This window comes from Diachasma alloeum, unplaced genomic scaffold (assembly GCF_001412515.2).
Source record: "Diachasma alloeum isolate Michigan unplaced genomic scaffold, Dall2.0 Dall_scaffold_00277, whole genome shotgun sequence".
NCBI lineage: Eukaryota > Metazoa > Arthropoda > Insecta > Hymenoptera > Braconidae > Diachasma > Diachasma alloeum.
Window position 1 is genome coordinate 2,220,196 of NW_021680416.1, and position 23,199 is coordinate 2,243,394.

A 23,199-nucleotide genomic window follows, 5' to 3' on the forward strand; every position below is an offset into this window, starting at 1 on the left:
TCCTGAATAAACCCTGATGAAATTCCGGGTATACACTGATTAAACCTTCCTTGAACCTTGATTAAACCCGGACTGAAAACGAATTCGAGTCTTGATAGGGTCTGAATATAGAATCATTTGACAGAACGAAATAATACGCAAAATTTTGATGACATTTCAATTGATGATAGACTATGGCATGAAAAAATAGAAGAAGAGAATAGTGAAATAAGAATTAAAAAAAAAGAGAACCCCTCCGGAAGCAAATTGCTAATTTATTAGCAACAATGACTATCCTCATTTCTAGAAAACGCAATTATCCACTTGTTTTTAATTCAAATAATCTATTCTTCTGGATGTTCCCGCCGAAATTGAGTTATCACGGTAGATATTATATTGACATTACCAGCTGAGTCTCGTGCAATTGAATATTACTCCGCAAGAGGTCCAGAAATCTCAACAAAAACAATTACATTACATTGCAGGCAAACTTCCAGTGATTGTCCCCTCATTGCAATAAAAAAAAGTCAGCAAAAATAGTACCAAATAGGCCATCAAATCAATAATAGTGATCATCAACCCCGAAAGTTTAATAACAGTACAAAAATGCCGTGTGAAATGATAACCCTGCAGCTCGGTCAATGTGGCAATCAGAGTGAGTAATTAATGCTTCATGTCACGTCAATTTGAATTTCAACGTTTCTCCAACCGGCCTTTCCAAATATTATTATTAAACAATATTCAATGATTGAATTTCAGTCGGCTTTGAATTCTGGAAACGACTCTGTGCCGAGCACGGAATCAATCCGGAGGGAATACTCGAGGATTTTGCGACGGAGGGAACTGACAGGAAAGATGTTTTTTTCTATCAGTCTGATGATGAGCATTACATCCCTCGGGCTGTGCTACTCGATCTTGAGCCTCGTGTCATTCACACAATTATGAATTCACCGTATTCGAAGGTAGCACTCGTGGAAAAATGTTGTAGAAAATCCTAGACAAGTCTATTGGATTTCTATTGAACTTACACTGATTTTTTACTGATTTTATCGAAGAATTTCGCTGCTTTATAGCGTTTTTTCAATAGAAAACGTCCAGTGCAACTCTTTTATACAAACAATTCATGGAATTTCATCTTTCTATGTAAATTTTTTAGTAGAATCCGGAGAACATGAATTTTCCAAGTTTTTTTCATTATTTTCTTCTATTTTCCAATTTGACCCAAGGAAATTCTAGAGAAAATACCTCAATAATATAAATTGCATAACAGAATTGCATTCTTTTGATTTTTTCTATAGAATATGAATTATAATAGAATCGAATAGAACTATAACCATCCAAAGGTAGCACGCGGTAAATAATTTCACAATAAAACCTAGAAAATTCACAAGACAGCTTTATTGGATTTCTATTGCTGTTTTATTAATTTTGAACTGATTTTATCGAAGAATTTCACAGCTTTACTGCGCGTTTCTTTTATAGAAAATGTCCTATGAAACTTTTATAGAAAAAAATCGTGGAATTTCATATTTCTATACAAACTTTTTCAATAGAATCCCGAGGACATGAATTTTCCAAGTTTTTTCCATTAATTTTCTTCTCTTTTCATTTTACAAAAATCAAACAAAAAAACTTGAAGAATTTAAGCCTAGGAAATTCTAGAGAAAATACCTCATTGGAATAACTTGCATCAAAGAATCCAATTCGATTTATTTTCTCTATAGAATATGAATTATAATGGAATGTTTTATATGAATTCGTGAGAGAATTGTTACTTATTTGCAGCTGTACAATCCCGAGAATATTTACCTCTCGAAGCATGGAGGTGGTGCAGGAAATAACTGGGCTTCTGGGTATCACCAGGGAGAAAAGCTGCAGGAGGAGATATTCGACATTCTCGATCGTGAGGCTGATGGCAGTGATAGCCTAGAGGTAATCATTTAAGAATTTAGCCAGATAAATCCCTAAACAACAGAATAATACTTCTCTTCAAACGTCTGCATTTTCAATCATCTCTAAACCATTGCGTGATTTTTTTTTCGTAGGGATTTGTTCTGTGCCATTCAATAGCTGGAGGAACAGGATCTGGAATGGGATCATTCATGCTGGAATCACTGGCTGACAGATTTCCAAAAAAATTGATTGAAACCTACAGCGTATTTCCAAATCAGGACGAAATCAGGTAAAAATTGTCATCATCAATCAGTATTACCAGACAATTATTAACAATGAAGAGTGAAATATTTTCGAATGTATATCCTTGCCACCCCAGTCCAACAATAGACTTTAAAAAAAAATTAAAGAAACAATTTGGATCAACTTTTCCCACTCATCAAAGAGAGAATTCAGGGAAAAAATTCTCCCTTATAAAAAAGATGAATAATTTTATTTCTCGGATTTTTGCATTAATTTTTACTCGTTCCACTCAACGACTGGACTGGGGTGCATTCGCACTACTTCACCCCCAGCTCATCAATCAATTCCATTGCAGTGACGTAGTAGTCCAGCCCTACAACTCCCTCCTCACCCTGAAACGTCTGACGCAGTGTGCAGACTGCGTAGTGGTCCTGGACAACACAGCCCTGAACCGAATCGCCTCAGACCGCCTGCACATCCAGAACCCCAGCTTCACGCAAATAAATAAACTCGTCTCGACAATAATGAGCGTCAGCACGACAACCCTGCGATACCCCTCGTACATGAACAACGACCTGGTGGGTCTGATAGCCCCTCTCATCCCCACGCCACGTCTGCACTTCCTCATGACAGGGTACACGCCCCTCACAACTGACCAAGAGGGCCTGTCCGTCAGGAAGACATCAGTGCTGGACGTCATGAGACGTCTCCTCCAGCCCAAGAACATGATGGTCTCGACAGCACTGGACAGAAACGCCTCCCACTGCTACATCTCCATTCTGAACATCATCCAGGGGGAAGTGGATCCAACTCAGGTGCACAAATCCCTTCAGAGGATCAGGGAGAGGAAACTCGCCCAGTTCATACCCTGGGGACCTGCCAGCATACAGGTCGCCCTCTCCAGGAAGTCCCCCTACATCCAGAGTGCCCACAGGGTCTCGGGACTGATGCTGGCCAATCACACCAATATTTCCTCCCTGTTCGATCGAGCCCTGCAGCAGTATGACAAGCTCAGGAAACGCGAGGCCTTTCTCGAGCAATTTAGGAAGGAAAAAATGTTCGAGGATAATTTGGATGAACTCGATAACTCCAGGGAGGTTGTTGAGTGCCTTGTGAAGGAGTATCAAGCTGCTACTAAACCGGATTATCTCACCTGGAATCCAAATAAAGTGGAGTAATGGGGGGGGAGCTGGGAGGGGAGAGTAAGTGGATTTTTGGCTTTTGGTGAATTTATTTATTTATTTATTGAAGGTGAATAAATAAATAAATGAGATTTATTTATCTTGGGAATAGAGCACTTTAGAGAGCTTTCAAGGTATATTTGCTCCTGAGAATTTTCTGGAGATGATTTGTATTTTTATTTTTTCAAGAAAATTAACCTTGAATTCGGTCTTTTTTGAGAAATTATTGTGCAATTATTTTGGTTATTGATTGGTTTGATTGATTGAAATTATTTTGATTCTTCAGGAATTATTCTTTATGAAGATTTGGTCCTGTGAATTTTTATTTTTATTGAAATCGATCAGCAATGTGTCAGAAATACGTTGATTTTTTCTCCAGCAAGAGAATGTTGGATGGAGTCATTATTATTGAATAATGAGAATAACTTGGAGTGAAATTGAAATTTCATCATGATGTGAAGTGAAATTGAATTTCTACAACTCTCGATGTCAGAGAATTAATTTTTTTAGTTGAGAAAATTTCTCAAGAGAAATGTCTCCTGATATTTTCTTCTAATCGATTGTTATTGAGATGATTAGAGAACAATTTGGAGTGGAATTCAATTAATTTCAAAAAATATTTCTGAAGCTGATGAAATTTTCAACAAAAAATGTCTCAACATTTTACGATTTAAAATTCAACTTGAATAACTATTAAATTTCAATCCATTGATCAGCACCATGTCAGAAATACTCAATTCTGGAGGGACATATCGAGGGTTTATCCATTTTTTCTCCAGCAAAATAATTTTCTCTTCAAATTTTTCTGTGAAATCATTATTAACTAATGAAAATAACTTGGGTGAAATTAAAATTTTAGTGAAATACAAATGTTTCCACGATGTGGAATGGAATTGAACTCCCACATCTGTCCAATGTCAAAGAATTTTTTTTTTTAATCGAAGAAATTTCCTAGGAACAATATCTCTCAACATTCAACTCTAAAATTCCTCGTCATCGAGATAAAAACGACGACAATTGAAGTGAAATTCATTTTTACATTTCTTAAAATTGAATTTCCCCAAAAAATGTCCAGAGATGTTTTCCCTTAATGCCCCTCATTACCAAGATAATTTAATATTCACCAAAAAGTGAGGAATCAACTTGTTCTGTTCTGTTACGTTTCACAACTTCACTACTGAATTGAAAAAACTGAGACTATGAGGACCTGAATGGAAGGAGGAAAATACTTGTTGCCATTAGTGCTGAATCTCAGACAACCTTAAGGTGCCATTATGTTCAAAATTACTGCACGCCAGCTTATTCACCCAGTATTTTTGTAAATACTCGTAATACCCTAAATTCGTTCTCTACACGAATTCATGCAGTGTTGCTTGTTATTTTGCTGGCGGAAATGACTGCACTGCGCTCGACATAACTCGTGATATTGAATGGATAATTACCATAATGAGATGAATAAACAGTTTTTTTTTGTACAAAATTACAGGATTTTTTCGTCATTTATTGTTATGTGGCTATGAGACGAGCAAAATCGGGGGGCAGAGTTGCTATTGTGATGTAGCCTGTGTGTCCGGGGGTTGAGGATGAGTGGGAGACTGTCAATATCCTCTCCTGCTCATCGTTTTTCTTCTGAATTTCATCTGGAGTCAATTTCTGTGGATGAAAATGCATGCAAATATTTTTTTATAAAGTTTTATCAATTATGTGAGTTGGAGAAATGATTTTATTATGAAATTGATTTTTTTTACGAAAATAGAAGAAATGGGACTTTAGTGAAGACATTAATTTTTATTCATTAAGATGGTTCGTCTGATGTACGAAAACAATTCATAGAAAAATTCCATTTAATTTTTTATTCAAATTTCTATCAATTATTGGTAGGGTCGGTTGAATAATTCCACAGGTTATCTGCGCGTTTTTTCATAGAAATGAGAAAACCAACAGAATTCGATTTTTTTTTATACAATTTATTCAATTGAGATATTCTCTGCAGAAATTTCTTGACTCAATTTTTTTTGTTTGAAAAGTTTAATGACAAAGAATAAAAAATGAAGTGAAAAATAACTTGGAAAATTCATATCGAGGAATTCCTATAGAAAATCTTTCAACAGAAAAAATTATATAGAAAGATGAAATTCTCGGGATTTTTTTCTATAGAATAATTCTAATAATTTTCTATAGATAAAATATACGCAGTAAAGCTGTGGAATTCTTCAACAGAATTTGCCAAAAACTAACGCAATTTCCAGTAGAAGTTCAATAGAAATTCAATAGAATTTTCTATCGCATTCGAGTTCTTCGAGTTTTTCGACTGATTTATTTCGTACGTGCTCTCACGTCAAAAATGAGGATAAAAGCATAAAAAATACAGATATCTGTGCAGACTTTGTGTCAGAAAAAATTTATAAAAGTTATTTGAATTTTCATAAAACTTCTAAATTTTTTTCTGGGGCTAGAATGAAATGTAATAGAGACACAACTCTTAATGTCGTCACGATGAAAGGAAACTTGAGCCAAACCTGTGGTTTAAAACAATCCAATTCCAATTTTGGACAGTGTTTGTAATGCACAGTCAATTCCCTCTGCAGACACTCCTGAGTTCTAATGTCCACAAATCCAGCAGCTTCTAATTTGAGGCAAGTCTGTTGGACTTGTTCGATGCAGGGTGAGAAGGAGCACAATTTGCCCCCTGATTTCTTCAGGGCACTGACCGCATGGTCCACCACCAACCAGGGGTGGGGCAAGTCGAGGAATACACCGTCTGCCTTGTGCTTGAGATCCTCCCCGAATCCCTCTAGACAGACATCTCGATGGGCCACAGTCACATGGTCACTCAAGCCGTGTTTAGTGAATTCTTCAGTTGCTAGTTGGACCCTCTGCTCGTGGAAATCGAAGGTGTACAAGTGGCCGTGGGGCCGGACTGTGCGGATTAGGGAGTGCGAGAGGGATCCACTTCCTGTACCTGAAATTCACATTAAGAAATCAGTAGTGAATTGCTAAAACGGTTTAAGGCCCGGGTGTACTATCTTTCGAATGTTATCTGGATTTTTTTCATCTTTCGTAATCAAAAATTGTCAATTGAGTGGTTCATCATGTAGAAATTCCCAAAAATTATGACAGAATGATTAAAAAAATAGAAAAAATTCTGAACTTTTTCCAAAGTATATTTCAATGCCTTCTTAATCAAGTTGAAAAACGGTGAGAACAGCATCATTACTTATCAAGTTACACAATACCGTCGTGAGCTTTTTATATAAAAATCTGTATCTCAATTAAACTCAGGTACCAGTCTAGTACGTTGAATACTCATTCATATTGATTCATGGTCCCGACTAACTTCTGACAGAGCCTGGGTTAAACTCTGGCTAAATCCTGAATAAACTCTGATTAAATCCCGACTATACGCTGATTAAACCTTGATTGAACCTTGATTAAACCCGGACTGAAAACGAATTCGAGTCTTGAGAGGGTCTGAACGTAGAATTATTTGACAGAACGAAATAATACGCAAAATTTTGATGACATTTCAATTGATGATAGTGCTATGGCATGAAAAAATAGAAGAAGAGAATAGTGAAATAAAAAATTAAAAAAGAAAGAAACCATTCGGAGGCAAATTGCTAATTTATTAGCAACAATAACTATTAACCTTAAAACGATTTAAGGCCCGGGTGTACTATCTTTCGAATGTTATCTGGATTTTTTTCATCTTTCGTAATCAAAAATTGTCAATTGAGTGGTTCATCATGTAGAAATTCCCAAAAATTATGACAGAATGATTAAAAAAATAGAAAAAATTCTGAACTTTTTCCAAAGTATATTTCAATGCCTTCTTAATCAAGTTGAAAAACGGTGAGAACAGCATCATTACTTATCAAGTTACACAATACCGTCGTGAGCTTTCTATATAAAAATCTGTATCTCTATTAAACTCAGGTACAAGTCTAGTACATTGAATACTCATTCATATTGATTCATGGTCCCGACTAACTTCTGACAGAGCCTGGGTTAAACTCTGGCTAAATCCTGAATAAACTCTGATTCAATCCCGACTATACGCTGATTAAACCTTGATTGAACCTTGATTAAACCCGGACTGAAAACGAATTCGAGTCTTGAGAGGGTCTGAACGTAGAATTATTTGACAGAACGAAATAATACGCAAAATTTTGATGACATTTCAATTGATGATAGTGCTATGGCATGAAAAAATAGAAGAAGAGAATAGTGAAATAAAAAATTAAAAAAGAAAGAAACCATTCGGAGGCAAATTGCTAATTTATTAGCAACAATAACTATTAACCTTAAAACGATTTAAGGCCCGGGTGTACTATCTTTCGAATGTTATCTGGATTTTTTTCATCTTTCGTAATCAAAAATTGTCAATTGAGTGGTTCATCATGTAGAAATTCCCAAAAATTATGACAGAATGATTAAAAAAATAGAAAAAATTCTGAACTTTTTCCAAAGTATATTTCAATGCCTTCTTAATCAAGTTGAAAAACGGTGAGAACAGCATCATTACTTATCAAGTTACACAATACCGTCGTGAGCTTTCTATATAAAAATCTGTATCTCTATTAAACTCAGGTACAAGTCTAGTACATTGAATACTCATTCATATTGATTCATGGTCCCGACTAACTTCTGACAGAGCCTGGGTTAAACTCTGGCTAAATCCTGAATAAACTCTGATTCAATCCCGACTATACGCTGATTAAACCTTGATTGAACCTTGATTAAACCCGGACTGAAAACGAATTCGAGTCTTGAGAGGGTCTGAACGTAGAATTATTTGACAGAACGAAATAATACGCAAAATTTTGATGACATTTCAATTGATGATAGTGCTATGGCATGAAAAAATAGAAGAAGAGAACAGCGAAATGAAAAATTAAAAAACGAGAACCCATGCGGAGGCAAATTGCTAATTTATTAGCAACAATAACTAGACTCATTTATAAAAATGCAATTGTGCACTTGCACCATTAATTCCTTTAAAAACCATACAAACCAGTTTCGATGACAATGCTCCCAGGCACCAGCTCCAACAGATGAATAATCAAACTGATATCCGGAGTGTAAATAATCTGTGTACGATGTGGTAAAGTCGTGGTCCACAGCTCGGGAGTGGGTTGAAGAACAAAAGCCCAGCCCTTCGACAGTTCCACTTTGGAGCCATACCTTTTCCCAATCAAACTCGGAACCTTCAGGGCACCGTACGTCGTCTGGAAGACGTTATCCACCATTTCCCCCTTCTTATTCACTATTTTCTGAGTCACCTCGAAGGTGTGCATGCTCTGGGGGCCCAGGTACAGCACCACAGCGTCACCCTCGTCAATCACGTCCTTCGTTCTTGCAAAACTCATGTTTATTACTGAATAATTCCGAATAATTAGAGTTTCTGTCTATGTAAACAAACACTGTTGCTCCATGTGTCTTCGAGGAGGTTAGGAGTAGGGATGGCTGAAATTTTAAAAAACATCGATTCTTCGATAGTAAACATCGATGAGGTGAATCGATTTTTCTGGAAAAAACATCGATTATTGGAACATCGATGTTTTTCTCATTGCATAGAAAAAAAATTGAAAAAAAATTTTTTTTTCTCGTTTTTATTGAAGGATTTTAAAAACACATAGTTTTGTTGATTAATTGAAAAAAATATATTGAATATTTTCAACATTGATGTTTGGAAATAACAATCGAAAATCGATTAATCACCGATCGATCGATTTTCGATGTTCATTCGATGTTTTCACCGAATACAAAATCGATTATCCGTAAAAAAAAAATCGAATGAAAAATCGACGTTTTTGATTAATCGACAAAATATTGCCCATCCCCAGTTATTGCTTCATTATCGACCTCTCGAAGGCATTTCCCCCTCCAGTTCCAAAAGCATCATGGTTCCCACGTGTTGATACGAAACAACCGGTGCACATAAACATTCTGCAGATTGAGTCTCCAATTTTTGTTTCAATTAACGAATTATATTTGCAGAATGTCTGCATCTGCATCGAGTGGAGAGGGAGAGTGTAAGGGGGAATCGATGGACACAGGAGAGGCAGGGGCTGCCTCTGCCAGGGGCGGCGGAGCCAGGGAAGCCTCGAGGAAAGGCCCAGTCTGCATCATCGTCCTGGGAATGGCTGGCTCTGGAAAAACAACTTTTGTCCAGAAAATCGTGTCGACTTTGTATGAGAGTGGGAAGCCCTATGTCGTTAATCTGGATCCAGCCTGCAGGGAAGTGCCCTATCCCACGAATATAGGTGAGATTTTCAGGGAAAATTCGAAGGGTCCACGCACGAAAAAATTTAATAGAAAAACTTATCGAATTCGTTAGAAAATTCTATTGAATTTCCATTAAACTGTCTATTAGTTTTTGGCTGATTCTATTGACATGTTCAATAGAAAAAGTCAACAGAATTCGATTTCCCTATATAACTTATTCTTTTCATATATTTTCTGTAGAATTTGCTCAACTCAAATTTTCCAAGGTTTTTTCATTCAATTTTTCTTTTCTTCTCATCAAGAAAATCAAACGAAAAAACTTGGAAAATTTGAGTCGAGGAAATTCTGTAGAAAATATCGCAATAGAATAAGTTATATAGAAAAATTGAATTCTATTGATTTATCCCAATTGATAAATGTGTTTCTGAGTTATGAATATTTTAAAAAAGGTCAAGAATGTCCATTTTACCCCATCCTCCCCTAGTTTTTGGCGGATTCTGTTGAAATGATAAACTGAAAATGTTCTGTAGAAAAAGTCAATAGGATCTGAGTTTCCTGTATAATTTATTCTATTGAGATATTTTCGATTAAATCTCCTCGGTTTTTAAAATTCTGTATTTCTTTCCTTTCCATCAATATTATAAACAAAAAAAATGGTCAATTAAAAATATAAATTAATTAAAAAAATTAATCTAATTTTTAAGCTTTATAACTTTAATATTATGTTAAAGTTATGAAGCTTAAATTTAAAGTTATAATTACCCACTTGTTTTTTCGTTAAAATCCTTTTTCACATTCGTAGTTGGACATCATGTCAGAAAGATCATGATGAAAGATATTTCACACAAAAAACTTGATTCTGTGACAAAACAATGTAATTGCTCGAAAAACTTCAATTAACTTCACTTTTCATTCCAAGAAATCCCAAAAATCTTGACTTCAGGTTTTCCTTAATTCTGTTACATGAATTTCTCTTCCAGACATTCGAGACACTGTGAACTACAAAGAAGTGATGAAGCAGTATCGTCTGGGCCCGAACGGTGGCATCGTCACAACCCTCAATCTATTCTCAACGAAGTTCGACAAAGTCGTGGAGTTGATTGATAAAGCTGGAGAAGAGCATGAATACGTTGTGCTCGATACACCAGGGCAGATCGAGGTGTTCACGTGGTCTGCCAGTGGGACGATCATCACTGAAGCCCTCGCCTCCCAGTTCCCAACGATTGTCGTTTACGTTTTGGATACTGTGAGGAGTGTCAGTCCCGCCACATTCATGTCAAACATGCTGTATGCGTGCTCTATTTTGTATAAAACGAAGTTGCCGTTCATTGTCGTCATGAACAAGGTGAGATCATCCACTAGGATCTTCAGATAATTACGTGAAAGTAGTGATCACAATCGAAATATCCACGAGAATATTAAAAAATCATTGATTTAAGGCCCGGGTGTACTATCTTTCCAATGATATCTGAATTTTTTTATGTTTCGTAATCCAAAATTGTCAATTGAGTGGTACATCATGTAGAAATTCCCAAAAATTATGATAGAATGATAAAAAAAATAGAAAAAATTCTGAACTTTTTCAAAGAACGTTTTTAATTGAGATTCAGAATGAGTTTACAAAAGTGGAAATTACAAATATCTGATTCGCTGTGGCAAATTATCTATTAGCTGTCATTTTCCATGGTGGAGAACAAAACACTAACTCCTCATGGGAAGTGACAGCTAGGTATCTCAATTTTCAAAACAGTGGTATGTAGTCATCTGCCATTTTTATGTGGTAAAAGTGTGATTAAAAAATTCTCCAAAATATTACAGCTTTTTTCAAAGATTCTTTTCCGTAATAAATGTCTCTGTCCAGTGTGGGAAAAGATTTACGAAATCAGTCTTCCCCCTGCATGATATTGGGTGACAGGCCGCCATTTGTCACCGTAAATCAGATACATTTTTCAATTTCTTGTTATTCAACTTATTCTGAATATAAATTAAAAATGCCCTTTGAAAAACTTAAGAATTTTTTCTACTTTTTTTATTATTCATTCATAATTTTTCAAAACTTCTGCATGATGCAGGACTTATTTGACAATTTCAGATGACGAAAGATGAAAAAAACATCGAGATAGCGTTCGAAAGATAGTACAGCCGGGCCTCAATTAAAAATCGTCTAATTTTGTTCAATGTAAATTCCTCCCTTCACTTTAAAAATAATAAATTCTGAATTCCAGATTGATATAGTTGAACACAGTTATGCAGTGGAGTGGATGCAGGATTTCGAAGCATTCCAAGAAGCCCTCGACTCAGAGACAAGCTACATAAGTAATTTAACCAGATCCATGGCCCTGACTCTCGACGAATTCTACAGTCACTTGAAAAGCTGTGGAGTTTCCGCAAAAACTGGAGTGGGAATCCCAGAGTTCTTCAGCCTCGTCAAGGAAGCTGTGCAGGAATACGAAACGTAAAAAATCCTGTCCACAAATACAGGCCCTCCACATAATAATTGAATAATTGTTTTCATTTCTCTATTTTATTCCAGAGTTTACAGAAAAGACTGGGAGAAACTGAGAGCAGAGAAAGCCTCAGAGATTGAAAAACGAAAATCGAAGTTGAATGTGGCAGTAGCCAAGGCCCAAACCGCAGGGATAACGACAGTCTCCACTGGACAAGACATAGCTGATGTCTACCTCAAGGCCTCTGGCGATGACTCCAGTCCAGACGAGGATGAAGAAGTCCCTGAGGATGCCAACGACGAGGACAGAGCTGCTGAGTCATTCAAAGAATATCTTAATCGACATAAAGAAGAGCAAGTGAAGCGTGCAAAAAGACAGAAGGCTGATGCAGACTCTGCGCTGGGCTCTTAACGACTATAATATTAAAATTACTAATATAAATTATGAAAGAACGTGGATTTTTATTACTTAAATATATTTTTTTGCCTTGTATGAAATGAGTTTTTGATTCTGGAGTCAATCGCGTACGACAATTATTCAGTAGAGATATTTCTCCTGGGGAAATGCCTTGACATGAATGGTAGAATTTTTTCACTGCATTTTTTTTTTTCTCTTTGAAAAATTCAAACTTTTGTGGAAATAATTTCAATAGAATGAGTTGTATTGAAAGATTAAATTTTTTCGAGAGATATTTTCTATTGAATATCTATTTGAAATTAACTCCGATATTCAGTCGAATTTCGTAGAGCATTCGCTGGGTAGGACGAGAGAATAACTCGAATTTATAAAAAAAAACATGAAAAATAATGTTTTATTTCTTAAAATAGATATTGTCTTCTATAAAACGATTTCACGTATGAAAATTTCGTCTGAGAAATTCTAGTGCAGTTCTATTAGAATTCGATTGAAAAATCTGCAACTCTGCTGTTTTGCAATAACAATTTTTGATAGAAAAAATTCCATAGACATTGATTTCTCCGTGTAATTTAATCTATTGGGATTTTTTCTATGAAAAATTTTGGGCATGAATTTTTAAATTTCTTTTTTTTCAAGTTTTTCTAAGAAAAAAATGAAAATATAGCAGACAACACTTAGAAAATTTATGCCCAAGGATTTCTAGAGAATAAAAATTCATTGACTTTTCTATATGAAATAAAAAAACAATAGAATTTTAACAGAAGACCACTAGTAATTCGACAGAAATTGAACTGAACTTCTATAAATATTGATTTCTCTCTATAACTCACTCTGGAAATTTTCTTCTATGAAAATTTTTGGGCATGAATTTTCCAAGTTTTAAAAAACAGTTTTTATAAGAAACAATTAAAAATACAGCAGAAAAAACCTAGAAAATTTATATCCAAGGATTTCTAGAGAAGAATAAAAATCCAGATAAAAAAGCAACAGAATTTTACCAGAACTCCAGCAGAAATTGGATAGAAATTCTTGAAAAGTGCTAGCCTCTTCCATTAAATTTCCTCAAACGTGTAATTAACCCTTAAATCAATCATCTTCTGCCTCAGGTTCATCAAAGTCCCTCATCCTCACGTCCTCCTCCTCCCCATACTGAATCATATTATCAATCGTTATCTTAATATCAGCAATACTCTCTTCGTCCTTGATATTCAACGGATAGAACCTCACGAGGCTGTAGTCCTCGATGAGCCTCCCCAGGGCTTGCGTCAAATTCCTGTACTTATCGTTCCAGGGATCGTCGTCCAGGTCTGCTAGGAGGCTGTAGGGATCTGGCTCGAGGTACTTATCCAGTTGTTTCTTGGCTGACTTCGATAGCAAATCCACTTTTGAGAGGATGTTCATGTGGGGGAGCTCGAGGTTTATCATGACACTGAGGGCTGCCATTGTTCCAGACAAGAACTTCGAGGCGTCGACCATGAATTGGCTGTCGACCAGGAATACTCCGCAGAGACGAAAGTTGAGGTTCTGGAGGATTTTTATGAGATCGCTGATGACTTTCATGTGACTGTAGAGTTCTATCTGTCCTGGACAGTCGAAGATTATGTAGTCGTCGTCAGTGTCACCTAGTTCCTCCTCCAGCCACGATGAATTTTCGATTAAATATCTGGAAATTTAAGTCCAGTTATTGATAGGAACGAAAAAGTTTTATAGAAAAATGTAATGCATTCGGTCTTTCATTTCAGAGAGTTCTCTATTATTATTATTATTATTTACATGCATACATCATTTTATAGTTGTTGTTTCTACATTATATGCTAATCTATCACTACGCAACTACGATATTCATCCAAAATAATGTAAAAGGCCGAGTAGGCCATACTTGGAATTAATAAATAAATAAATATAACCCTAAATAAATAAATAAATAAATATATCCTGGGAGACCCGGGTTCAATTCCCGGCTGGGTGAAGCGGAAATTTTTTCTATCTAAATTCTAATTCTGTTAGAATTCTTTAATGTCTAAAGGAGGTTAGGCGGTGTATGAGGTGAATTTGAGAGTGAATTTCTGTGTGTGAGGTAATGAATTCGGTAGAAAATTCTACTGAAAAATTTCGCAATTTATACGTGCACTTTTTAAAAATATTATATAGAAAAAATCAATAGAATTTGATTTTTTTATATAACTTATTCTTTTCGATATTTTCTATAGAAATCCCTGAACTCAAATTTTCTGTTTTTTTGTTTGATTTCTTTAATGAAAGAGAAAAATAGAGCGGAAAAGACCTAGAAAAATTATGACGAGATGAAGATATTTACAAAAGTTTCTGAGTGCGAAATTGATTTATTATCTCATTATTGTTTTTTATTATTTTCAATGATTAGCTAAATTCACTCACTCCATACAGAAAACCAGACCCCCATTGGGTCCAAATTTCAATTCTTCGTCTTCCATGGCATCATCAACGTGAATTAATTCTCTGATATCAACTAGTGGCTCATAATCAAAGAATTCAGCAGCTGGATCCAAATTAACGATGTGAACGGTTTTATTCTCATCAGCTGCTTGCCTCTGCATCGTGCTACAGTACGTGGACTGAAACAGAAAATTAAGGTCATTAATTAAAACTTAAATGGTTTGTGAAAACCAGAGAAACACGCTTTTTAAGTGATAAATAGCAACGAATAGAAGTAATTCCTCTGGAAAATGTTGAGGTGCTTCACCGTGATTGTTGACATTTGATTGAATATTGAAGTTAATTTGGTGTTTGATAATAATAACATGAATGATAATAATATTTATCAAATTATTTCATATTCATTCAATTATTCAATTGTTCAATATCCATCGAATTAAACTGATTGTGTTAATTTTTTGCTTCATGCACTAAACAAATTCCAAAAATGGAAATGGAATGTGAACTACACTTGCACACTTGCACACTTGCATTACAAAAATACTTGAGTTGAAAAGTTGAAAGTTAAATTTTGAATTTTGTTGAGTTGAAAGTTGAATTTTGAAGAAGTCAATTGTTAATAATAGGGGACGTTGGAGTAAAATGGAGACTTTTGACTTTTTTAAAAATATAAGTGACGGGTTGAATTGTTGATGAAATTCAATCTTTTTTTTTTTCAATACAAAGAGCAATGCTTTCCCTTTGTGATGAGCCTCAAATGAGCTCTGTTGATGCATTTGTTTCTGAGTTATGAATAATTTTAAAAAAGTCTAAAGTGTCCATTTTACCCTGCCCTCCCCTACTCATCAATTATTAATTATTCAATTAATGGCCAATTAAATTACCAAATTCCGAATTATTTTATCAATCGATAAATGAATTCGGGAAATACCTGTTAAGAAATTTAGAAATATTTGCCTAATAGTCAATTTAAAATCCCATATTTTCAATTATTTAATTCATAGGCAATTGAAAATTTCAATAAAAAACTGGATAACTAATTCCTTTGGAAGCCAATTCCGTCGTTCAAACCCCCAATTTTCACCAATAAAATGAATTTCTAAAAATCCCAACAAGCATAAACATTGAATAATCAACCTTGCCACTGCCTGCTGGGCCCATCACCAGTTGTCCGTACCTCATCCTCCCGAATTCTTACAAATAAACACGTGAAAAACTCCTCATAAAAACAAATCGTTGACACTTTTGAAGAAGGTTATTCAGCCATGCTCGCCTGACTGATCGCCAGACGATAAAGTAGAGTCTATGGTCTCTTCACGTGCAGGTCAAAAGCATTTGAAAAAGTGGTTGTCAACCTCTGGAACATGGTACCCAGTGCACCGACGAAACTGTTGTCGTGAGTGGTTTTGATCAGACGCTAGATCCTGCTGAAAGCCAGAGAAATCGTCTCGAGGGCAATTAAAAATCGAAAAGCCAGAAAAATGGGAACTGTCGAGTATGGACTGCCAACGAACAGTGGATTAATGCCAGTAAGTGGACAAAATCCCCTCACAATCTGTTCTGAAAATCCATTCAATCCAATTTTCATCGTATCAGTTAGATACTGCTCTCAGGGATCTGAGAAAAAAAAACAATTATTCATGTTTCACAGCAAATTCAGGCACTGATAGCCCCACCGGTGTCTGAAGAGTCGAAAACTGGCAAGAGTAAAAAAGATAAGGAGGAAAAACGTCATCCGTACTTCAAGAGACCTGGCAGAGGACATAATAGGGATTCTTGTGATGCCTGCAGGGATGGTGGTGAACTCATTTGCTGCGACAAGTGTCCAGCATCTTTTCATTTACAGTGCCAGTGAGTCTGATCATTTCTCAGTTATTCTGGGTTCAATTGTGGCACTCCATATTTTATTTCGTACGTTCACTGCGAGACAACAGTTGGGATGAAAGTTGTCGAGATATTATCGGGGAATTGCGCATGATAAATGCTTCGGGGTAGACAACCTTGTTTGAAAATGCTGAAGCCATTGGAAATTAATTCAGTGTGAGAGGGGACGAGGTAATTTCGTTATAGAATGGGTTTTTGGGGGATATTTCTGGATCTGGAGGATTCTTTGTGATATTTTTTTGTGGAAAGTCTAGACTTTTTTATAGGGTCGGAATATTTCTCAAAAAATGTCGACAAGTGTCTAGATCTTCTCATTTACAGTGCCAGTGAGTCTGATCATTTTTTATTTAGTCTGGGAATTAATTGGATTGTTCAATTGGGGCACTCCATATTTTATTTCGTACGTTCACTGCGAGACAACAATTGGGATGAAAGTTGTCGAGATATTATCGGGGAATTGCGCATGATAAATGCTTCGGGGTAGACAACCTTGATTGAAAATGCTGAAGCCATTGAAAATTAATTCAGTGTGAGAGGGGACGAGGTAATTTCGTTATAGAATGGGTTTTTGGGGGATATTTCTGGATCTGGAGGATTCTTTGTGATATTTTTTTGTGGAAAGTCTAGACTTTTTTATAGGGTCAGAGTATTTCTCAAAAAATGTCGACAAGACTCCAGCATTTTTTTATTTACAGTCCCACTAGGTCTGATTATTTTTCATTTAGGTTTTTCGGGATTAATTGAATTGTTCAATTGGACGAGTTAATTTCCTTTTAGAATGGGTTTTTGGGGATATTTATGGATTTGGAGGATTTTTGCGATATATATTTTTTGAAAAATCTACAGACTTTTCAAATGATCTTTTTTGAAGGGTGAAGTGAAAGCTGTAAAAAGTCTACAAAAGTTTCAATGGCTCCTACAAGAGTATCGAAAAATATTCCATGAAAAAAAAATATATGGAAAAAATTATTTAGTCATTTACTCTACAATAAAATCTCCACGAAAACGTTTACTGTCTCTCCTACTGAGATATTAATTAAAAATAACAATAAAGAAAATCCATTCTTAAATTTAGTAACAGATCAATTTTTTTCTTACGAATTTTTTAGAATTTTGTGTGGGGAATTTTACGGTTTATACCTCTCTTCGCTAAGTCTTGCCATATTTTTTTAGAATTAATCTGTTCTAAAGTGAAATTGATTCATGAATTGATTCATCATTTCACTATTTGTATATTGAATTTTTGTTGAAAAATGTCTGCCATGTAATGGGTTCTCAATTCCTCGAGGTTTTTCATCTTGGATTATCTATTACAGAACAGGTTCATGCATTTTAATTAGAATGATGGCTTTATCAGAATGGATGATTTAGTTTTATTGGAAAGAGTACATTCATAGAGATTATATACGATAGATCAATCAATGCTTTGGAATGAAATTGCATGCGAGAGCTCTCATTGCCTCCTTCATTATCAGTCAATATACGATGATAACCTGAATTGGAAATGAGCCTCATTTTTGATTCATGAATATTTAATTCAAGTGGTCGACTTGGGACTATTCAGTGGATCGTAAACATCATTGAGATACTCTATTTTATTCCACGATGATAAATACGCAACTGAAGAAAAGCGGAATAATTCAAACTTGATATTTTTTTAATTCTTTTTTTTATTCCATTGGCATTATTTCTATAAGAATTCTTGAGAGGATTTTTTCAGTTTTTTTTGTATGTTATTAAAAAACGAAAATACAACAAAAGTACAGCGGAAAAAACTTGGAAAAATTTCGATAAAAAAGTCAAAATCTATTGACTTTTTGTCATCCAGTATCTCTTGACCAAATGACAGGATAAAATTGCATAATCTTCAAAAGAATTTTCACAAAAAAAATAGAAATAAAACTTTGTGATAGAATTCCAATAAAACTCCAATAGAATTCTTATTGACTTTAATTATATTTATCAAGAACAGCCACGAAACGAAGATGTACATCTTGAAATATCAATATTTTATTAATATATTTATATTTTGGTAAGATATTTCTCCGAGCGAAAAAAATGGACAGAAAAACCTTGCGCTTTTCCAAGAAATTTCACTGAATTTCTATTGGAACTCCATAAGAATTGTATTTGAGTTCTATTAGAATTCTATAAAAAAAATCCCGTGCGTTTTTGAATAGATATTTGTTTATAGAAAATGCGTATTGATGTTGATTTTTCTCTGTAACTTATTCCTTGGAACTTTTCTTCCTCAAATTTTTTAGCATGAATTATCCATTTTTCCTTATATTTTATTGTGCTAACCAAATAAAAATAGTGCAGAAAAAACTCACAAAATTAGCACTCAATAATTTCTCCAAAATAATCAAAATCCACAGCAAAGAGAATTCATAGAATTCAAAAGAATTCCAGACCCCCCACTAGAAGCTCCCTAGAATCCTCGAGAGAGCGCTAGATTTCCCCCAGAAACCCCTCACTCAAAAAAAAAAAATCCTTTCATTTCAGTGACCCCCCCCTGGAGCCCTCGGACATTCCCAACGGCGAGTGGATGTGCCACTCCTGTCGTTGCGCCGCAAAGAAGGAGAAGGACAAGTTAAACCACAAAAAGACAAAAAACAAGAGCGCCCTGGAGGTCCTGGCCCTGGCGGCGTCGCTGGCGAATCCCCGCGAGTTCGAGCTCCCCAAAGAGCTCCGTCTCCCCATAACATTCCCCGGCACCGACAAGATCGACCCGACGAACGGCAAGAAGAAGCCGCAGACGTCGTCCTGCAGCAACGGCAAGTCCCACTGCCTGGACTCCGGCACAATGGTCCCCCTCCCAGCGCGCCTGTGCTTCGAGTGCGGCAAGAGCTGCAAGAAGGCCCCCCTCATAGCCTGCGACTACTGTCCCCTCTACTTCCACCAGGACTGCCTGGACCCCCCTCTGACGGCCTTCCCCAGTGGCAGATGGATGTGTCCAAACCACCCCAACCACTTCATCGACCAAAACCTCCTGCAATCCTGCAACGCAACGACTCGCCTGAAGCTCTGGGATCAATTCGCCACTCGAAGGATCGACCAGCACGCCGTAAAACTGGAATTCATAAAGAAAGCCTACAGCACAAACCCCCCATTTCGAGTGAAGCTCACAGTCAGTGACAAGAAAAAAGTCAAAGTCCCAGACATCGTCAAGTCCCACTACGCCAACCCCCCAGAGCTCAACTCCATCAACACTTACAGGCAAAACTTCTTCATAAATCCAGTGCAAGGACCCCCCCCAGAGCCCAGAATGGAGAATGGCCATGAAGACGTTGATGGAGGCCCCAGCGAGGATTCACCAGAGTCCACGAAGCAGCAGGAGGAACCGGAGGCTGCATCGAACCACCTCATAACGAGGTGTGGCTCTCAGATGGAGATCGACAGGCCCCTGTCCCCGGACGAGAAAAGCCCGAGGAAGAATGCGCAGAGGAATTCCCGAGGCGCTGGGAGGAGTTCCCAGGAGTCTCGAAGGAGTTCTGAGGGCAGGGGGCAGTCGCCCAGGCAGGATCGCAGGGTGGGGTATGGGCTCAAGGAGGGGGTGCAGCTGCTGGATCGTCCAGTGCTCGAGGCTCTCGCTGAGCAGCGTCTGGAGCAGATACTGAACCCTCTGGGGAGTGATTATAAGGTGATCAACAGTCAGTACCAGGCGAGGGCTGCGCTGTTCCCACTCAGCAGGAAGCCAGGGCCCCCAGCCTTCATGGTTCGAAGGACAATGACCATTGGCACTGGTGCCAACTGCGATGTCCTGCTGTCCAGGTACGGCGACTGTGAATGCATCTCCTCGAAGCATGCTGTCATATTCTTCGATGAGACCACTAAACGGTACGAGTTGTTGAATTACAGTGAATATGGAACTACTGTTGATAATGTTTTTTATTCGTGTGATTGCACGTCGTTGACGATCCAGGAGAGTGAGGATCTCATTCCTGAGCATTGGAAGGACTTCAGGAGGGGGGAGAATGGGGTGAGCGAGTGCGGGGTCAGGGTGGGGAATGGACACAGGTCGTGCAAGTGCTGTGTCATGGATCAGAGTGATGGGAAGAGTGTTTACACGCAGGCTGGGTGGGAGGGCAGTGCTATTGTTGCTCATGGCTCTATTCTCACGTTTGGGTGTCTTGTTTTTGTGTTCAGCACTGTGGCTGTTCAGTCGAAACATTGAGTGGGGGAGGGGCGGGCGGTGGGAGAAGAAATTTTGGAGGAAAATGTAGCGAATTTGGGTGAATTCTAGTGGATTTCTATTTTTTTTTTATTGGAACGTTTTATTGAAACGGGTTTTTGGGGGATTCTAATTGGAAAATGGCTGATGGAAATTGTTTTGTAGGCAGAATCCAGTGGCGAAGGGTAAAAAGGTTGAGAGAACCCGCGGTTAGGTGTCGAAATGAATAAAAATAATCTTCCGATTAATTCTGATAGAAATTTCATCGAAGGTGTTTCACCAAAAAACGTGGTGCATCAATGTATCATCATTATTTGCCAATAATACCACTAACTATGAAATGTTTAGTCAGTATGCATGACTGAATGGGTGAGTCAATGCACTCGACGGTGAATTTCTACAATTGTTGGACTATGGAACAAATTTAATAAGCTATTCGCCGGTTTTCAATGAATATCTCGGAATCTAAGGGAGATAGCAAGATTTTTGTTATAACCTTTTTCGTAGCCCTCAATTTGCTCTACAAAAAATGTTATTATGAAAATTTTGTTATCTCCCTTAGTTTCGGAGATATTAGTCGAAAACTCAATTACGACTTGAAACATTTTACTGCTTCGCTACTAAATCAATAGAATTCGATTTTTCTGTAAGACTTTTGGTATTGAGATGTTTTCTGTAGAAATTCTTGGACATGAATTTTCCAAAATTTTTCCACTCTACTTTTTTTTCATTAAAAAAATTAAACAAAAAACGTGGAAATTTCTACAGCAAATGTGTCAATGAATAAATTTTTCACATGGAAATAACTGCGGAATTTTTCAATAGAATCGAAACTAATAGAAAGTTTAATAGAAATCCAATAGTATTTTATAGGAAATTCGCTAGGAGGGAAGTGTGGAGTTTTTTCATGAGAATCTTTTTGGCAGAAGATAAAATAAAGGTTCTCATGAAAATTCTGGTATCCCTTCTGCACGCAGAGAAATACAAGCATGAAAAAATGTCGCAAAAAACGTAGAGTGCAGAAAATTCTATTAGATTTCTGTAAAAAATGACTTACAGGAGAAATTATTTTCTACAGAAAATTATCGGCCTAAACATTCCAAATTATTTTGTTTAATTTTTTGTCACAGGAGAAAAACAATAGAATTGAAAAATTTGGAAAAGAAAATTTTAAGAAGCTATCCCAATAAATTAAAAACATGAATTATATAAATAGAAAAAAATTGTTATTGATTCTCTGGAAGATCAATGTCATTCGCCCTTTCTGTACTAAACTGCAGAATTTCCAATAGAAATGGAATGGAATTTTCTAGGGAATGCACTAGCCTCTTCTGTGAAATTTTTTCGTCCCTGTATTTATCGTAAAGTGGATGTTCAAGTGGTCGAGCAGGATTGATCAATTATATGAGGAATGTTGAATAGAAAAATCTCGCACATCAGGAAATTCGATTAATATTGGAATTCTTTTGGTTTTTCCTGGCTTTACCGAAAAATTCAGCAACTTTCTGTATTTTTTTTCAAAGAGAAATGTTCAACAGAAAATATTTCACAGATTCATCCTCAAAGAGCAGAATTAAACTCGCCGAATTTTACAACAGAATGAACGCAAAACTAACAGAATTTCCACTAGAAATTCAATTGAATTTACTAATTGATCTATTAGAGATAGCCAAATTTTCATGAGAACCTTTTTTATAGAGCAAAGTGAGGTCTACAAAAAAGATTTTCATCAAAATTTCGCTATCCCCCTCAGATTCCGCGATATTCATCTGTAAAATAAATTAATGGAGTCGACAAATCCTGCCTGATCATTTCACAACTGAATACACACGTCATGTAAATATTATTTATAAATAATCCTGAAAGGATGGTCGTATTTATAATGAAATCAAGCGCATAGTAATTTATGAGAAAAACTAAAAATACAAGAATGTAAATAGCAATGAGGTACGCCAGTGCATTAATAAAATGTCTGTTGTGATGAGATTTTAATATACACTTTTGCTAAGAAAATACCGAGACTATTTTTGCTTTTTTTCGTTTTTATTGTTGAATAGAAAGTTTATATTTGTGTAGGCTAATACTTGGTACATACATTCTCGCGCCGTTACATCAGGTACATTGCGATTAACGACGAATATGCTCGTTAGTTCAACAATGAAGTGATAAACATTGACAACTGAAATTCGATTCTTCTGATTGTGCATTCATGTCGATAATGAGTGGTTTCACGAAAGAATGTTGAGATACATTTTTTGTGGCTGATGAAATTAACGAGAAAAAATGTTTTTTGAACATTTTTTTTTAAACCACGTGAATTAAAAAATTCAAGATAAAA

At 36.3% G+C, this 23,199-nt stretch overlaps 5 protein-coding genes across 11 annotated transcripts; 3 read left to right on the forward strand and 2 right to left on the reverse strand.

Annotated features, from left to right (window-relative positions):
* Positions 1-456: 456 nt before the first annotated feature.
* Positions 457-4,779, forward strand: LOC107038039 (tubulin gamma-2 chain). The gene is made up of 5 exons (XM_015256905.1): positions 457-634; positions 739-941; positions 1,765-1,911; positions 2,025-2,161; positions 2,471-4,779. The coding sequence occupies exons 1-5, from the start codon at positions 586-588 to the stop codon at positions 3,291-3,293; spliced, it is 1,359 nt and encodes a 452-aa protein (XP_015112391.1). The 5' UTR covers positions 457-585; the 3' UTR covers positions 3,294-4,779.
* Positions 4,744-8,742, reverse strand: LOC107038040 (tRNA (adenine(58)-N(1))-methyltransferase catalytic subunit TRMT61A). Its single transcript, XM_015256907.2, has 3 exons — positions 8,311-8,742; positions 5,816-6,258; positions 4,744-4,949 (listed from the first exon to the last, which is right to left on the reverse strand). The coding sequence occupies exons 1-3, from the start codon at positions 8,663-8,665 to the stop codon at positions 4,803-4,805; spliced, it is 945 nt and encodes a 314-aa protein (XP_015112393.1). The 5' UTR covers positions 8,666-8,742; the 3' UTR covers positions 4,744-4,802.
* Positions 8,743-9,186: 444 nt separating this feature from the next.
* On the forward strand, positions 9,187-12,463 carry LOC107038047 (GPN-loop GTPase 1). The gene is made up of 5 exons (XM_015256916.1): positions 9,187-9,230; positions 9,297-9,562; positions 10,505-10,869; positions 11,750-11,979; positions 12,058-12,463. The coding sequence occupies exons 2-5, from the start codon at positions 9,298-9,300 to the stop codon at positions 12,380-12,382; spliced, it is 1,185 nt and encodes a 394-aa protein (XP_015112402.1). The 5' UTR covers positions 9,187-9,230; position 9,297; the 3' UTR covers positions 12,383-12,463.
* LOC107038048 (GPN-loop GTPase 3) lies at positions 12,070-16,068 on the reverse strand. Of its 6 annotated transcripts, none has more exons than XR_001460877.2 (4): positions 15,941-16,066; positions 14,786-14,982; positions 13,387-14,051; positions 12,070-12,281 (listed from the first exon to the last, which is right to left on the reverse strand). XR_001460877.2 is itself a non-coding variant. In XM_015256919.1 (3 exons), the coding sequence occupies exons 2-3, from the start codon at positions 14,962-14,964 to the stop codon at positions 13,475-13,477; spliced, it is 756 nt and encodes a 251-aa protein (XP_015112405.1). In that variant the 5' UTR covers positions 14,965-14,982; positions 15,981-16,068; the 3' UTR covers positions 13,315-13,474. The 6 variants fall into 6 exon arrangements, 3 of the variants coding, with proteins under 3 accessions (XP_015112405.1, XP_015112403.1, XP_015112406.1); XR_003783052.1 differs by having other exon boundaries at positions 12,070-12,304; XR_001460876.2 differs by having other exon boundaries at positions 12,070-12,385.
* Positions 16,069-16,191: 123 nt separating this feature from the next.
* On the forward strand, positions 16,192-21,531 carry LOC107038061 (PHD finger protein 12). 2 transcript variants are annotated; one of them, XM_015256936.1, is made up of 4 exons: positions 16,192-16,332; positions 16,455-16,654; positions 19,193-20,527; positions 20,613-20,703. In XM_015256936.1, the coding sequence occupies exons 1-4, from the start codon at positions 16,285-16,287 to the stop codon at positions 20,671-20,673; spliced, it is 1,644 nt and encodes a 547-aa protein (XP_015112422.1). In that variant the 5' UTR covers positions 16,192-16,284; the 3' UTR covers positions 20,674-20,703. The 2 variants fall into 2 exon arrangements, with proteins under 2 accessions (XP_015112422.1, XP_015112421.1); XM_015256935.1 differs by having other exon boundaries at positions 19,193-21,531.
* The last annotated feature ends 1,668 nt before the right edge of the window (positions 21,532-23,199 follow it).